Here is an 18,404-nt window from a genome sequence, read left to right as displayed (position 1 = left end):
ACACATACTGTCAGCAGTGTATTATTGGAGGGTAATTAGTTCCTTCAGATTGTCCACCACTCGCTGCCAGGCTCATCCTGTTAAGCACATGCATGATCAAAGGGCCTCCCACAGGCCACGGCTCTTTCTGAAGTGTTGGGCTCCTGTAGACACGAGAGACGGGGACAGACTTACTGTTTGGCTCGCTAATTCTAAATCAATGTGGTTATTTAAGGGTGAAATGCATGACTGCGTGACTTGGCTTCATCTGCCTCAGAGCAAAACCTCATTATTTTGTTACTGCGTCACAAAGGCAGGGTAAGGAAAGAGTGCATGTCTGGTAGAGTGAAATACGATTGTCAAGCTGACGTCATGGGATTTTCATCGTCGGAGGCAAAGACATTTCTGCTTTCAATGATTAAGAACTTTCTTCTAAAGCTTGAGACAGATGCACTACGACGATGTCTACACACGATGTCTACACACGATGTCTACACACGAGACAAGAGGTCTTTGGTGGGTAGATAGCAGCGTGGCTCCAGATAGCAATGTTGGATCGTTGTTCACCACTTTGGCATTGATTGAAATATTTAAACTATGAGATGGACTGACATTTTGTTAGACATTCATGATCCCCAGATGATGTATCCCAATGCCTTTGGTGATCCTCTTTTTCTCTAGCACCACTGTGAGGTTGTTAGTATGCTGAAGTTAGCATTTAGCTTGAAAGCACCGCTGTGCCCAAGGACAGTCTCACAGATCTGCTAGCATGGCTGTAGACTCTTAGTCTTGTTTTAAATACTGTCTATTATTTATGAGAGTGAGCGGGGGTGGGAGCACTGGGGAGGGACTTATGTATTATTATTATTTTGGTGTTACATTGGCCGGAAGAAGTGGATGTCGCCGTTGCTGCTGTCACTCAGGCAGGCTCAAAGAAAAATACCTGTTGCTCCGGGAACGGTCTGAATCATTTTAAAAACATTTTTTAAAGTGTGTGTTGGCAAAAAACAATCAGTCCCTTAATGTGACTTTTGATAGAGGTGTCAGCTTTTCTATAAAATGAATGTCATCTCAGTGTAATATATCAAAGCTGTAAGAACCTATTATGTTGAAAATATAATACCACAGCTGGATCAGTTGGAATTACATGTGCGCTGGATTTTAACTTTAACTCGCTCACTATCACATCCTCACTTTCACAGGCAAACTCATAAATTCTCACACAAATTAAATCCTTACATTAAGCACCAGAGTGCAGAGGGCAGTGAGTGTGTGCAGAATTATCTGTGGTGAAAGGGCAGAGGTTATAATTAACTTCCTTTAAATTAAGTCTGAGATCTTCCGTGGCAGAACAAAGAAGGGCATTAGAGGAGTGAATGTGGCAACAGAGAAAAAAAAAATATTGGCTTCATTTTTTTTTTCACAGTGAATAAAAGGTCCAATTAATTGACTGATTATAATTGTCCTGGTTTCCCCTAGCCCAATTAGAGGCTTAAACAACTTTCTGTGAGTGCAGCGAATCAGGGAGCAGCGGGCAGTTTTCAAGGCAGGTACCAAGAGCTGAAATTACCCATGTGTCTCAGGAGAGAGGCCCTCTCATTAAGCTTTAAGACTCAACTCTTCTATGCCAGTGACCTCAGAAAACTTGTTGAGAGTTTTGAAGCGGTATAGCAAATGCAAAGTCTTACCCACAGACAACTAGGTCTGACAGGTTCTGATTTATTTTTAGTTTGTTAACATCTTAGGACAAAAACTTCACAAAAGAAAGATCAAATCAGGTTTTTCTCTCGTTTTACTACCCCAAATGGTTCCGGCTACATTGCCTTCATCGGGGTGGCGATCCTGATGATTTGATGAAGGCTATGCTGCAGAAAATGTTTGGGGGAATAAACATGATGGGGGAAAAAGCTGTGTGACCTGATTTTCATTTACCTCAATGAACTTGATGAATAGCTTATGCCTCTGCTGGCCTGCAGCCCGCTGTGTGTGCTCCATCTGAACTTGAAATATTTAGGGGAGGGAGGGGTAAAGATTTAAATTTAATTGCATGTGTAATATATAGGGATACATAAGGTCATTGCATATTCTCCCTCATTTATGTGTCCGGAATCATAACTGTGTTTGTTGTTTGGTCATTGTTTTATGTGCACCAGATGTTGTGATTATGTAAGTGTGAATTTTTTAGCTCGGTAAGCTGAGTCTACCCCTGAGCTGTGTTAGTCCCCTGTGAGGTTAAATTAAAATTATTGTTAAAACCTGTAAATGTAAAAAAGCTTAAGAAGTGTGTTCACTGTATTACGTTGCTTGACATGCTTCAGATTCAGATTGCCGCTCAAATATAATAACAGGGATGAACCTCAATTACATTTTTATTTCCCTGGCCAGTCTGATTTTTTTCAACATGAGCAATTGAACAAGTCTCCCAAAATGAGAAAGCAGACAGACTGTAATCTGAGATGTCTGCAATTCATCTATGTGTACTCCCAATGGCAATAAATGGACAAACTGCTTTATGACCTTACAGTACAAAACACTGAATATGAAATATTTGTTTCAGCATTATTATTCTATTCAAGGTATGTGAACAGGTATAGTGTCTTATTGTAGTGGAAGACATGCACATTACTAATACTAAAGCCCAACCAGCTTAGGTCAACTAGTTAAGTAGCCTGAAATAATACATTGCTGTTTGTATTTCTCATTATTATTTTCATTTTTTATTATTAAGATATGATATCTTTGAAGGTGATGAAGAGTAAATTGACATGAAAACAATATCAAAGTAAGGTTTGTGTGATTCATGTTTACAAGCTTCTGCTTTGTCGAGAGATAACTGACTTGCGCAACAAGAAAGTGTCCCATTAAAGCGCCATGTTTTTTTTTAGTCGTTGCCAAGGAAACAAACCTTTTCCGTGAATGTAGCTATTTGTGTGTATATGGGTTGTGACCTATTTGCCCTTTTGGTGAAGCACATTTGCCTCGATCTCTAAAATGGTTCGCGCAGCTCGGTAAGTGCAGGTTGTACGGTTTGGGACTGTGTTGAATAATGTGTGCGTCCCTCCTCGGCTTGGAGGCCGTGAGGGGAGAGGTTGGCCTCTGCTTTAACAAAACCAATCAGTCAAGTTTGAAATCCAAGGTCGTACAAAAGCTACCCAGAAGAAAACGGTAACAGAGAAAGGAGGCTGTTCAGAGAATAAAAGCCAAAACAAGAGGATCAGGAAACAGAAAAGATGGGATGAAGACACAGAGGAAGTGAACGATTATGTTCATTCCGTTATTCTATGTACTGTATAGAGGATTTGCAGCTCATTGCAGCCACTGGCGCAGTGTTTATGAGGTTGTGCTGGTGATGAGAATGCGTGCTATGAGTGAGGCTTGGCTCTACAGGCCATCAGTGTTACTCGTGGCAGTTTTACACAATATGACCATCAGTCCAGCCTCACATATCCTTCACACACACTTCTTCAGACACACAAGCCAACGGCACACCATTCCTTTTTGCTTAAAGCATCTTCTATATCTAAACAGGAAATAGAAACTCCCCTCGAAACACACTTTGCTCTCTCACAGCCTTCACTCCATCCAGAGCAACGAGGCATCGATTCAACAGTTTAAGGGTTAATTTCATCTAAATCAAACTAAAACATGTTTTCAGACGTCCAGGTTTATTTGCTTAGGATATCCGCTGCCACTGAGAATATTGCTTATTCTTTCTGTGTGAGCTGTGTTGTTCTGGAGACAATGTAGATTAAATGTGACTGTTTCTGCCTGTAGCCCACATTACTCACTTTCTTCTGAAAGAATAAAACATTTCTCAAGGCTTTCTGGTGAAATGACTGCTTGATATGAGAATATAACAAACGTCTCTGTGTCTTTGGAAGGTTTTCTTTAGCAGAAACTGATGTTAAATCATTTTTAGTGGCTGACCTTAAGTCAAGTCAAATTAACTTAAATTAAATTTAGCTAATTAACTAGCTCCATGACACCCAAATTTAAAGCAGTAAATGTCCCGACTTTTGACTATCACCAGACCCACAAACAGGATTTAAACCTTGATTTATGAAGGCTTTGAGAGCTGTGGATGAGGCATGGCAGAAAATCTGCTGTGGTCCCCGGAGACCGCCATTGTAAAAGACACATCTATAAATGACTTAACAGGACATCTAGTGTGACACACAAGGAACTTTATTCGTGTTTATCTAAGTAATTAAACCTTAAATATTTTATATGTATAACTGGTTGAACTGATCTTTAACGTTTCCACTCGGGAACAATAATTCGCCAAATACCCCAAAGTATGCTTGTGAAGAAAAACAAGTGAAATGAACATTTTCAAAAACAAAAAAAAACTTATATTTTGGACTTTTTGAATATAATTCAGTTCAGTCTGAGATGTTTCACAGCCAGCATGTAGAGATAAGTAGGGAGCACTTCATCTTAAGTCACCTCTGCCTTTGATTAATCATCCCCATGATGATAATTTCCCTTCACTCAATGCCCTTAAAGGCATATACCTCCGGTCTTTAGTGACCCAGGATTACATTACACCCTTTCCAATAAGATTTTAATATCTGGCTTGATCTATGTTTAATTAGTGGCATATCTCTAAAGACTCATGGTATGTATGAATGTCTAAGAACAAACCCATGTATTTAAGTATTAACTGTTTTTTTTCTTCTTTCTTTTGTTAGGCTGTTTTTCATCTAAAGGAGAGGACAGATTATTTCGGAGGTTGTTCAGGAGGTACAACCAGTTCATCCGTCCGGTGGAGAATGTATCAGATCCAGTCACGGTGGAGTTTGAGGTCTCCATGTCTCAACTGGTCAAAGTGGTAAGAGAATGAACATCTCTATACAAACACATCAAATGTTTTATAAAAGCATCCTTTTCTCTTGGTGTTTAATTTGCTCTTTTCTTCCTGACAGGATGAGGTGAATCAGATTATGGAAACCAATCTGTGGCTGAGACATGTGAGTGAGTTTTATCTTTTATGTAACGCCATTAGTGATGACACATTTGATTTATTTATGCTAAGTTTTGTCTGTCTGTTAGGTCTGGAACGACTACAAACTGAAATGGGCCCCTGTTGAGTACGATGGGATCGAGTTCATACGAGTTCCTTCCAATAAGATTTGGAGGCCGGACATTGTTTTGTACAACAAGTACGTTTTGGTGTACGAATGCTAAAGAAGAGCTCCATGTTGAGCTTGCCTAATATGTTGAGAGACACAACTGTGCAGAGTTATCCCTCTAATTATTTCATAATTCTCTTCTTCCTACATGCTAATGCCATTTATTGATGCTCTCCGTCTTTTGTGTTAAATGACCTTTAACTGACACGACGTTTACATCTCTCAAAGTGCTGTAGGTGACTTCCTCGTGGAAGACAAGACCAAGGCTCTGCTGAAGTTTGATGGCACCATTACCTGGGTACCCCCAGCTATTTTCAAATCTTCCTGCCCCATGGATATCACCTACTTTCCCTTTGACTACCAGAACTGCTCCATGAAGTTTGGCTCCTGGACGTATGACAAGGCCAAGATCGACCTAGTGCTGATTGGGTCAAAGGTCAGAGGGAGTCTCTGGGGCAAAGGGGGGAGAGATCCTGGCCATGTACTGTAGCAGTCATGCAGTTTTATTCTACATGGCATGTTTACGTCACAATATATATTGTATTTTTTGTGAGAACTCATTGAGATTTTAGCAGGAATGTTTCAGTACTGAAGCACAAATACCCTTTTATGTGCACATATCTCTTCACATCTATTAAATTCCTTCACTTTTATGCCAGAAAACATTTAGTGAGGTGTCACAAGTTGCTCGAGGCAACTTTTGAAATTTAAACTAGTCACTGCCTTTGTCTCTTTCAACAGAGTTTCAAATACATATTTTCCTCAAAATATTCACTTCCCATTTGCATTTCATCAGGTGAACCTGAAAGACTTCTGGGAAAGTGGAGAGTGGGAGATCATCGACGCTCCAGGATACAAACATGACATCAAGTACAACTGCTGCGAGGAGATCTACCCGGACATCACCTACTCCTTCTACATCCGCCGCCTGCCTCTCTTCTACACCATCAACCTCATCATCCCCTGCCTCCTCATCTCCTTCCTCACGGTGCTGGTCTTCTACCTCCCGTCTGACTGCGGCGAGAAGGTCACCCTGTGTATCTCCGTCCTCCTCTCGCTCACTGTGTTCCTGCTGGTCATCACTGAGACCATCCCTTCGACGTCGCTCGTCATCCCTCTGATCGGCGAGTACCTCCTCTTCACCATGATTTTTGTCACGCTCAGCATCGTCATCACTGTCTTTGTGCTGAATGTCCACTACCGCACCCCCATGACTCACACTATGCCAGAGTGGGTGAGGTCTGTGTTCCTTGGGGTGCTGCCCAGAGTGATGCTGATGAGGCGGCCCATCGACCAGGGCTGCTCCTCCCCTGCCAGTATTACAGGAGGGACAGGAAGAGGAAGGAGCAGCGTGGGAAAGAAAAAGAGAAAGAGCAGCATAGGAGGAGGAAGTGGCACAGGAAGTGTAAGCATTGGGGGTATAACTGGGGGTGTAGCGTGTTCACCTCTGGATGGTGGGGCAGGAGGAGGAGGAGGAGGAGGAATGGCTGCCTCAGCTGGTGGCTCCATGAACTGTGTGGAGTACGGTGAGATGAATCGGGACATGAATCGGGACATAAACAGGAGGTGCCCCTACAGAGGCAAAGAGGTACCGACTCCAGTCCCACCCTCAATGGGGCCACCTCCTCCACCTCCTCCTCCACCTCCTCCTCCTCCTCCTCCACCCCCACAGGCTCCCTCAACCCAGGGGCCCCAGGAATCAGAGTTGCCCAAAGTGCCGCGTCCGTTGAATGCCCCTTCGCCTGTCAGCGCTGTTGTTGCCTTCTCCGTGGTGTCGCCAGAGATCAAGCAAGCCATAGAGAGCGTGAAGTACATCGCAGAGAACATGAGGACTCGCAACAAAGCCAAAGAGGTACAAAAGCAAGTTGGAGTTGTCTTGATAATGAAACAACAATACTACTATTTTTTTTATGTGTGTGGCACTATATCCTGTCAGTTGAGCTGGCAGTGCCAGTGCAGTCAAACATATTTAGGTTTATATTTTTACTGCACTTTTAACATTAGTTTCAGACATCTTTGCTATATCTTGAACATGAACACAAAGTTATTGATTTCACCTTTACAGTGGAAGTTGATAATGTTCTGCCATGAGAGCAGTCCTAAATTGCAACTGCAAACATTCACATTAACGTACAGTATATACAGCTGATAGAGACATACACAACCTTAAACTACTATACTTATGGGGACTAGGTGTCATAACCCAACTTTTAGTCAGAAAAGGAAATAATGACACACGATTGCACACGATCGTATAAAATGTATTTATTTAAATGGTAATATATTCTGACTAACAGTGTGAAATGATCAGCAGATCAATGTGAAAGGTTTGTGTGGGGTGATTTAAGTATAATCAAAACAGAACTAAACAAAATAAAGGTGTGGTGCTGTTGCACTATTACATACTATGCTGACCAGAGACCTGTAACACAAAGCAGGATCTGGGGTTAGCGAGGTAACTTCAGGGTTAACTCTAGGGTTTTCAGTTCCACGACAGAGGTTCACTTCTTATGGCATGTATGACAATATTTTAGCCTTCTTCTTTCAGCTGTAACGCCGGCGGTGTGAAACGGACTTGGGAGCAAATAAAAAAAACATCTGCATATATTCTCTCATCGTGTCAGCTTCACAGACTGGATGCAGTGTTACTTTGCTCCGATTACTTTAATGTACGCTGTGGGTGATAACAAGTTATGGAAGGAAACCTTATTACTGCTTAGCATTATGTTTTTAAAATTCAGTTTTTTATTTGCTCCCAAGTCGGTTTCACACTGCCGGGGTTGCAGCTGAAGGAATACGGCTAAAATATTGTCAAACACCATAAGAATTCATCTAAGCAACACATTGACGTAACGGAATACACACATGTATTTCTACTCGGCTCTACTCGTGCTCTCCCAGTAGGCATTTTTCCGTTGTAAAGATGTTTAAGCGGTGATATTATAGATCTGGTCATTTACACACTCACACAGGAGCCATCCTTCCTTCATTTGTTAATGCCAGATAACCAAAAGAGGCCCTGGGTATGTTGAACTCGCTTCGTAGTACAGGCTTCAGGTGGGACGCAAGCACAAGGGAAAGACAAAACCTCCAGGCCATGGCAGAGGTAGAGGGTCATCACAGAGGCTTGGATTACTGTCCTCAACCCCAACATTCAACTTAACTTGGTCCTAATGCCCTAAAATAAATGGTGAACCTTGTGGGGACCAGAGTTTTGTCCCCAGATTGGTGTGCACAGATTAAGCTCCCACAATGTACAGTACACAGCACACAAATAGACATAAACATGCAACAACAAAGCAGTGCTGTATGTCTGTTATCTCTGCAGCGTGTGGATATTCTACCTAGCTTAGTAAAAGGTGTAGAAAGCCATTTACTCTGAGCTATAAAGGGAGAGGAAAGCTGCTTGTTTGTTGCAGATGGGGGGGCTTTGTGTACGCCTCCTGCACCCTCTGGATGGTCCTGATACGTTTGTTGCTTCAGCTCCATCTTTTCGTAACACAGCTGGGATATTTCTTTGATGCATGCAGAATAGCACACAATGGCATTATGGTCAGTGCAGCCATGATCCTATTGTCCACACCTGACTGATCAAGGGATACTCTATACTATAAACTAACACACACACATACACACACACTGTACCAAACCACTCCACCAGTAGCCATGGTGGTAAACACTGCAGGATCTCTCAGCCTCTTTTACACAGAAACCCACAAACTCGCATAAAGACACAAACACACCCACACACACACACACACACACACACACACACCCCTTATAGCACTTCAGCTGTAGCGTTAACACAGTAACTTCACATTTTACAATCACCATTAAGCAAAGGTTGCTGGGAGCATTTTGGGAAGAAAAGTGCTCTTGCCTATGAATTTGTGTGCCATAGATATGTTATATATGAATGACTTATACACACACCAAAATGTATTTTCTTCCTTTCCTCAGGTGGAGGACGACTGGAAGTACGTAGCCATGGTCATCGACAGGATCTTCCTGTGGGTTTTTGTGACAGTGTGTGTGTTGGGAACGGTGGGACTCTTCCTCCAGCCACTTATCAGCTTCTTTCTCTAATGAGAAACTTGTCTTTGTCAAGTCTCTTTCTCTCTCTTTTTGTCTACTCCTGTCTGTCTCTGTACCCCGCTTGAATTACTTTGGGAATTATCCCTCCTGCAGCTCTTTCAAATCAAACACAGAACCGCCTCTTTCTCCTTTTCTGGCATTTTGTCTCTCATCTGCGTCTCATGCTCTTCTCTGGGACTCCACAATCAGCTATCACTTATGGCTCTCAGCTGTCTATTTCCTCACATGATTTCCCCTGATTTCCCCACCTCATCTTTGCCTTGCCCTCTCAAAGTGCATGCCATGCTGTTATCCAGTCTCCTCCGCCCCATCACAGATTTTTTTTCTGACATCATTATCAAGTCTTCTTTCCTTTCCTCTTTCCCTGTTTTTCTCCTCTCCTGTGCCATGTTTTGACCTTTCCACTGCCTACAGCGTATCTCTTCACGGCTGTCTCCCATTGTGTCTATGCGTCTCCGCATTTCCATTCTGTGTGTTTTATTGAAAATATCCAGTCATTGTTATTGTACAGTCTTATACAATATGTTTAACAATGTCAGGTAATTATTGTAGTAAGTATTGTCATAATAGCAATTTGAAGAACATCTCAACGTTCAAATGGCTGAGAAAGATGAACCTTATACCTTTCATGAGTTTTGCAGTTGGACTTTGTCAATGTAAGCCGGTGCAATAAAGACAACATACTTTCGAGAAAAGTGGTACAGTATGTTTGTCTACAACGACTAAGTTAAAAACAAATATTGACAGCTGGTAATAATATGTATGATGTTGTGCTGATAGCTGCTACTTTTGCTATTGTCAGATAGTTTTTCCCTGTAGATACGTTTGTAAAACACATAAGAGTTAAGCATGACTTCTGAGAAGGAACACTGGCTACGGCTGCACACACACGACGTGTTTCCCACATGTGCTCACGTTAAGTTTAATTACGCACTGCACATGAATTCACAACTTCACTGCAAACCTGCAATGTATAGAAACACTTTGAATTGCACAGTATATATTGAACTTGTAAAAAAAACATTAAAAGCCAAACTGTCTCATGTTATTTAATAATAAAGAAGGTCCTGGACTCAAACTCTGTGTGAATGTCTTGCTGTATCTCCGAGGGTTTTCTCTGATGCTCTAATTTCTTACTATACTGAAGTCACTTGTCACAGATGTACACGACCTCTTGCTGAAATTAGCCCTATCACCCATATCAGAGTAAGGGGGTGCAGAAAGTGAATGGATGAAATAAAAAAAGGATTAAATGTATAGAGTACAAATATTCGTAATGCCTATGAAATATGGGAGGAAGAACACTGGAGGAACATTTTTCATGTCGAGTATGAAGGAGAACGGTTATTAAGTTATTAACCTTCAAAGAATGTTAATGGATGTGTCAGTGTAATGTCTTCATAGGAACCGTCTGTACAATATTATAGCAAACAAGTAATGGAAAAACAGTTTGAATTGATTGCTTCCTGATGTTTAGCAACTCAGAGCTGGTCTGATCAAATGCATAATGAGTAGCTGTATACACTTTAACACTGAGGCAATATAGCCATTGTATTAAACAAATTGGATTTTTAATGAGTTCACCTACAGCAGTAGACAAACAGATTTGTAATAATCTGTCCTTTAGTTGAACTGTTGTGCTTCAATCGCATACTATCTGCAAAAAGAACATTATTTTGCATGGCGGTACAGACTTCAAATGTGGACTTCTTTCACCTCTGGAAGTGTTAGTTTTAGCAAACAGCACAAGAGACTAATAACTGACATTGACAGATGGATGATTCTGGTGTCTGTTTTCTCATTATATAACAGCCTTGTTTGTCGTTGTTTAATATCTGAGAAAAAACACCTGTGATCTTGAGTTGAGGTTTTGTTAACAATATCACGGACCGGGGCAACAGTGATACACTTTGTGACTGGAATCTCCTCTGAGAAAATATGTGTAAGGAACTGATTGAATATTGCTCAGTCACCCACACACAATACGCCTTTGAGCAAGGCATTTGACTACCAGCTCCTGCAGCTGGGTCTCCCGATTACAAGAGTACACTTGGAGAAGGAAGGTGGTCAGGATTTTGAATTAGGTCGAACTCATTGAGTTTGTAGCCGCTAGTCACTGACAGACCAAAGAGTTAGAGGAGTGCACAAGATCAGAGGATAGGAGAACTGTCTTTAACTATATATTTAAGAAAATGACAAAACTTGCAGTAAACATATGTAAATAAAGAACAGGTTCTATTTATTTATCTATCCTTTGGGTTAAGATGCCGACCATGGACCACAATGTCCCCAGCTTGTCTCTGGCAGCAACATTTGCTGCTTTTTGTTGCCCATCTGAAGAGATAACTTTAGAATCCACAAAAAGCAACAACAAGCGCTGCATATCTGAACCATGTGCATCATTTGTTCTTGTGTTGGGTCTATCTGCATCAATTTTCCTAATTTGCAGTGCCTTTAACCTACAACGTTCATTTAGCCCAATCTCACCGAAGGGCAAATGAATGACATCTTTGTCGACTGTCACCTCTCCTCTTTCACATATAAAACAGACTTCAAAAAATAAGAATTATAGTTTTGGATATTACGACCACATATTGTTGGATTTGTTCAATAACTATTATTTTAGGAAACAAATTTAGGTTCAGGGTGAGCTATATAGTTTGCTGTTCTTCTTGAGGAAACAGTTTGACACACAGTCCCACATACTGATGATACCGTTGAGTAAAGTGGCCAAAACTGCGTCTCCGAAGCAAAAGCACAGCAAAGCATTTTTCCTTTGAAGCGCCCATCTTCCAAAGGTCACGGGTGAATCTGAATGTGCCTGTCAGCCCTGACACACGCACACACACACACACACACACACACACACACACACACACACACACACATACACAAACTCTGAAAGTTCAGGGTGGTGAAAACACAGTCCTTTCCCCCTCCAGCCAAATTGGAGTATGACTCTGCTTTCATTTGGTCCACCCTGTGGCTCCCAACTACCACTCACACTTAATCCTCACTAGCGAGTACTGAATGAGCGTGTGCACATTTCTGTTTGTGTGTGTGTGTTCAAAAGGGGAAGAGCAAGAATACACATGTCACCTGCGGAAGTAAGCAAAGGAAACAGGGAGAGAGAGAGAGAGTGAGATAGTGAGTGTGCATGGAAGTCCATATGTGCACTCAGCAGCATGGATATAACTACATGGGGATTATGGGATGGATCAGTTATTAAATATAGAAAAGCAGCAGCAGCAGTGTTACTACAGCCACACATAGTATCCCATCAGTTTCAGTCTGCTGCTTGACAGGGTCACATCAGTGCCTGGCTGCCAGAGAATGAAGAGATCAGCTACTCCAGCTATATTTGGACAGTATTTGTGTGTGATGCATGCAATTTTCCTCACTGGTTCTCCACCAACTTATTGGACTGCCCTTCAAACTTTTAACAGGAAATGAAATAGTTAACAAGCCGGATGATGTTGTTTTTTCACTACCGCTTTATTTTTTAAATCTGATCCACACCAACGCTCCCAATCCTCCCAAACTAAGACATTTCTGGATGCCACTTATACAGTAGTTTGAGACAGACACACCGATCAGCTGCTACTAGAGAGCTTCAGCCATTTTTATCTGAATATGTAACAGAGTGACCTTGCCATTTTAAAGCTGTACATCTTTCTTGAATGATTGGACTCCAAGTACTGTGAGGCATGTCAGAGCAAAGCAGAGCACAGCAAAGCTCTGGGTGCTAAACTGAGGCATAATACATTATTAAGCCGGCCACATCTATGAATATTTTACATGAGTCTCCACTGTTGACGATGACTGTTAGCATCCGGCTCCTGGGTAGTAGGACTCCTGGATGACGGACTTGTCACAGCACATGTGTCTGTAGGATCTCATTTCCTTTGCTTTTTGTGATCAAACTTTTGGAAAAAAATGAAAGATCTGTGACATGCCTCACTTGTTTTACATCTTTTTTTGTGTTGTTGCAATTTTTAAAACACCTTGTGTTTGAAATAAAACAGCTTATTCTTGCCCATCTCCTGCTGTCTTTCTTCAGTAGTTTTGCGAACCCTGTCTCCCAAGAAGCAAGGCTACAATGAGGGGAATTCTCCAGTGGACCACTGGTGCATGCTGGGAAAAGTTTGGGTGCGGTTGAAGGGTGACATGGGGGCATACTGCAGAAGGGTGGATAGTGAATTAGGGTAGTCTCTCGTGTCGTCAAGAGCAGAACGGTATGTGCCGGCGGGCAGTCGACCGCGGATAAGTAAAAGAGACTCTCCTCTAAATAATTCATTCCAATCGGAGCCTTCTGAACACACACACATACGGGGTCCTCTCATACACATCAATGGTTGCTTCTTGAAGTAGAAGACGGGCAACACACACTCACACATGCTCACAAAGAGCAGGCATCTAATTTTACTCTCAGATGAATATTCATAGATGAAGAAACATTGTCTTAGTATTTGGAAAGAGCATTTTGGTGGAACAACAGAAAATGCTTCTGGCACTTTTGGGGGGTTTTAGAGAAAACATCACAAAAAATAACGTTAACTTTTAGATAAATATATGCTGTACCTTGATAATTAGAGGAGCCATATGCATTTCTCTGGTGCATGTTATTTTCTTCTTTTTGTCATATTTGCATGGCCTGCATTGTTTTAACAGGAGAGGTTGACGGAAGTGATTATTCTTTTTTTCACCTGTTGATATCTGTTGATAAAAAAACAATAACAAGGGAAACACTGCCACTCTTCATCACCCTAAAATAGCTGCATGGTGTTCGTTCTGTGTGGGTTGCGGTTCTATTGCTCACAGTGACACAGTGGCATTCAGCAGCATTTTTTATTTGTGGGATTTAAGGTACATTTAAAATACAACAGGAGGAAGAAATAATAATAACAAACAAAAAACCATGTAACCTTGTAATCTTGTACTTTTACGGTATTGTGTCTTTGCCGGATGTCCATCAACCTCATAGTAATTTATGCTATGCTAAGCTAACCGGCTGCTGGTCTTAGAGAGAGCTATCAACCTTCTCATTGTAGCGAATAAGCATATTCCCCAAAATGTTGAACTATCCTTTAACTTTATCTCTGAAATTTTGTTATCTCTCAAAAACGTATTCTAAAACAAAAAAAGTATCTGTTTAGCAGTAAAAACACGATCTAATCTAAATTAAATGTGTGACACTAGAGAGTTACACAGACCCTCAGTGTCCATGGTGCTGTATAGCAGTGGTTCTCACAATAATGAGGTGTTGTCCAATGTGCTCCGGGCACAAATCTCCTGGAAATCCCCTGTCAAAACTCATGTGCACACACACACTCAATAAAATCACTAGAGAGACATTTGTTGAATCAAAAACCCTGTAATATCTTTATAATATTACAGTTTCTGCTTAAACTAATTTCCTGAAATGATTAAGGTTTTATTTAAGCTGATGGTCTAGGTCCTCCCAAAATTGCTTGAATTTTGGGTCATGCTCCATGCAAAATATATTAAATGATTGAAGGGTGGAGAAGGTAGTTGTGGGCAGCATGATGTCAAGTCATTTCAAATAGATACCTTTTTATTTTTGGTATGAAAAAAATAAGTCAGTAATAACGTCAGCAAAATGTCTGAACACCATTCTCAAACCTCCGCTGTCCATCCATTTTCTCAGTACAGTATGATGCAACAGTTTCACCAAAATATACTGTAGCTAAATATATTATACTTCTAACGGCATTTTCAAATTAAAATATATGAAATAAAAAAGTAATGTACTAATTCTACAATATTTACATTTAGATTCATTAGATGCTGGGTAAACTGGTGGACATTTAAAGCCTGTTGGACCTAGTATGATTTGGTGGAGGAAAAAGCAAGGATTCAAGGTGTGAAAAACGTTGGAAAGAACAAACAGCAATTTGGATGAGGAAACAAATACAGGCTCGGCATAAATCCAGTAACGCCATTGTTTGTCTTCTGAACCTCATGATGAACAGCAGTTGGACTGATTTTTGATTTTCTGTTGCATTTGCTGTTCCAATTTGGTCTCATTCAACGATGCATTTCCTCTTCACATTGGATGTTAGGAACAGGTTGGGAATCGGGTGTGAGGATGTAAATACAATGTGAAATCTGCCAAAATCTCAGTGCTGTCAAGACTTTTCTGAAGGCATCGCCGATGCTGTATGTGAATGTGACACACTGCATATGTAGGTGCGTGACAGAAGGTGCCTCATTATCCGTCCGTCTTGTCCAGAGGCAACATTTCTGTTACTCGAGATGAGAAATGGAGACTGATTTCTTCGGGGACAGCAAGCACTGTGAACTCCTCATGGGCACTGACACACAGAGACAAACAGTGAGAGTCGAAACGCAAACCCAGCCGTCCTCTTTGTTGACACCCCAGGATGCAAAGCCCTGGGCAGTTATCACATCACTGGAGCAAATATACATACATTTCTACATACAGATATACATAGCAGCGCACACACACACACACACACACACAAACAGGCAGACACACTCACAAATACAAAGAATTCTGGTTGCAGGCCGATAAACCAAACACAGACGGAAATATGTAAATGCAGATTTACACAAATACATATTTACACATTAACCAACACAGGTGGACAGTCATGATTTCACGTCACGCAAGCACATGCACAAACACACACACACCCATAAAGACACTCATGCATAAGTGTAGAAATACAGATGAGACATGCACACAAAGCACAGCTGACTCACATCTGATGACAACATCTTTTGGTGTGCAAGAGTTCATTTTCTCTCTCCCAACTGACTCTGGACTAAAGTGTACTGACAAACAGACACACACACACACACACACACACACACACACACACACACAGATGCACACAATGGGAGTGCACAATATGTATATAATATTCGTTATACAACAATGGATGGTATAATAATTGCAACATTCAATCAATTATGTCTCCCACAGGGTTCTTTCACAGCGCATGCATACATCAGATGCCAGAGGCTACAATTACACGATGTACATTAACACTGAGAGCTGTCAGAAGTCTTGATTGTTGAACGTCATGTTGATTGAAATTAGTATTTGAAAATGAAAAGTAAGTTAAGCCGACATTTGCTTTTTAGCCTAACAGGGATATGCAGTTGTTTATTTTTCAGTTTCGGCACCAAAAATAAATGAAAATAAACAAAAGCTGAAATATTTCTTCATTTAAGAGATTCTGTCACTTGAGCTTTATTTGTGAGGCGCTTTGACCTAAATGTTAAGGTCAACAATATGGTCTCAATGATAATGTTAACATGCTGATGTTTAGCAGTGACAGCATTTCCTAATTAGAACCAAACTATATTTCAAAAGATCTTCAGTTATTTGGTCATAAACTAAAATATTGGACAAAGCTAAACTTTCCCTGATGATTGTGCAAGAGACAATGTCCATTAGTGGCTGAAATTTCACCCTGAACAAAACATTCACCCTCATAATGACACTAGATGAAAAGTCAGGAGATAAACAGAGCCGGTAGGAATCAGATTCAAAAGGATTTTTAACGACTTTCATGGAAATCCATCCACCATTTGCAAATCTATTTCATTCAAAACCAAAACGGTCCACCTCGTGGTGGCACTAGAAGTGAGAAGATCACCATTATGACCCGCATTGTCATTTAAAAAAAACTGTTATACTTGATAACACTACATTTGTATATGTTATACCCTAAAGGGGAAAATAACTGATTTCATAGTTTGAGTTAATTATTATTTTTTGTTTAAAATATCTCAAAGACTCAAGTGAAACCTGATTTGTTACACTGTTAACAGAAAGACAGACACACACACACACACACACACACACACACACACACACACACACACACACGCTCCTCGGTCATTCCTACAGTATCTTACCTGAAGGAGACAGTGTAACCCTGGTTATGTTTCAAACCATCAGTGGCCTTTTCTCGTCATTGCGTCAGTCAGATGAAGACAAAAGCTAAATCAGAGTGAGACGTATCGTGTTAGAGGTCAATACATACATTGTGTTTGAGTGTCTGCTGAATGAGGAAGCTCAGTTTGCTGCTAACCAGCTGTACCTGACATTGAACTCTCTTATGATTAACGTTTGATTTGACACTGAAAGTCATACATCCCAGAATGCGCTGGTCTCATGCTGAGTAGCCATTTTCTCCTAATCCCCCACTTTCCATTTTTTTCCATTTTCTTCTCTCTTTTGTGAGTTTTGACAAAATCCCCGAGGACTTTTCCCCTCTCATCTGGCCAAAATCTTTCCATCTATTTTGCTCTGTAGTTCTTTGGTATTTTATGATGATTAAAATATCAAATAACTGAACTCTTGCATTGTTGATGTGAGGGATTTTAACATCAGATCACTTAAAAGTTTGATTCATTTTGAAAAAGTTTGCATCCTCTAAAAGCTGCTTTGGCTTCCATTGATGAACAAGGTTATCAGGGTTTCCCCATAAAGTGCTGGTGGTAGCTTTAGTGGGCTAATAGTATTAGCATGTTTGAGAGCGCTGACTTTGTGTTTTTCTTTGAAGCTTGTGTGAGATTTGATTCCCCTTGTAGAAAGCCTTTCCTGCCTTCATCACCATTTTTTAATCCTGAAAATAACAAACCGATTAAGATTAAAACCACAGGCCTTGAGAGACATGGCTGTTGTGTTTCGTCTCATTTATTACATTTTTCTGCATCAAGTAAATTATGCGGACTTTAATTATGAGCTCAACAACCAGCTGAGAAAACAAAAACAACACTCGCACACACACACACAAAGAAGCTCTATTGGTGGCAAACACACACACACACACACACACACACACACACACACGCACACACAAAGAAGCTCTATTGGTGGCAAACACACACACACACACACACACACACACACACACACACAAACAAGCTCTATTGGTGGCAAACACACACACACGCACACACACACACACACGCACACACACACACACACACACACACACACATACACACACACACACACACACACACACACACACACAGATGTAGAAAATATATTCTCCTTTTCCGTTCTGTCTTCTCTATCTATCTCTCTCTCTCTCACACACACACACACACACACACCGTGCAGCTGCCCACAGTCGTCTGGGAAGGGACCGGCAGGTTTCCAGCCCGCGAGAATTCATGTTTCCGAATGATTAG

General features: G+C 41.0%; 1 protein-coding gene across 1 annotated transcript in view; it reads left to right on the top strand.

Annotated features, from left to right (window-relative positions):
• The window catches only part of LOC116391897 (neuronal acetylcholine receptor subunit alpha-3-like), a 17,639-nt gene extending 7,241 nt beyond the window's left edge, over positions 1-10,398 (top strand). Inside the window, exons 2-7 of the mRNA XM_031862886.1 lie at positions 4,671-4,810; positions 4,905-4,949; positions 5,032-5,141; positions 5,340-5,547; positions 5,908-6,963; positions 9,072-10,398. Coding sequence (XP_031718746.1) covers positions 4,671-4,810; positions 4,905-4,949; positions 5,032-5,141; positions 5,340-5,547; positions 5,908-6,963; positions 9,072-9,197 — 1,685 coding nt within the window. The 3' untranslated portion in view covers positions 9,198-10,398. The remainder of the gene's footprint in view (positions 1-4,670; positions 4,811-4,904; positions 4,950-5,031; positions 5,142-5,339; positions 5,548-5,907; positions 6,964-9,071) is intronic.
• Positions 10,399-18,404: the final 8,006 nt, after the last annotated feature.

Source organism: Anarrhichthys ocellatus, unplaced genomic scaffold (assembly GCF_004355925.1).
Source record: "Anarrhichthys ocellatus isolate YVR2014 unplaced genomic scaffold, GSC_Weel_1.0 scaffold27, whole genome shotgun sequence".
Classification (NCBI taxonomy): domain Eukaryota; kingdom Metazoa; phylum Chordata; class Actinopteri; order Perciformes; family Anarhichadidae; genus Anarrhichthys; species Anarrhichthys ocellatus.
This window is presented reverse-complemented; position numbering and strand designations above follow the sequence as displayed.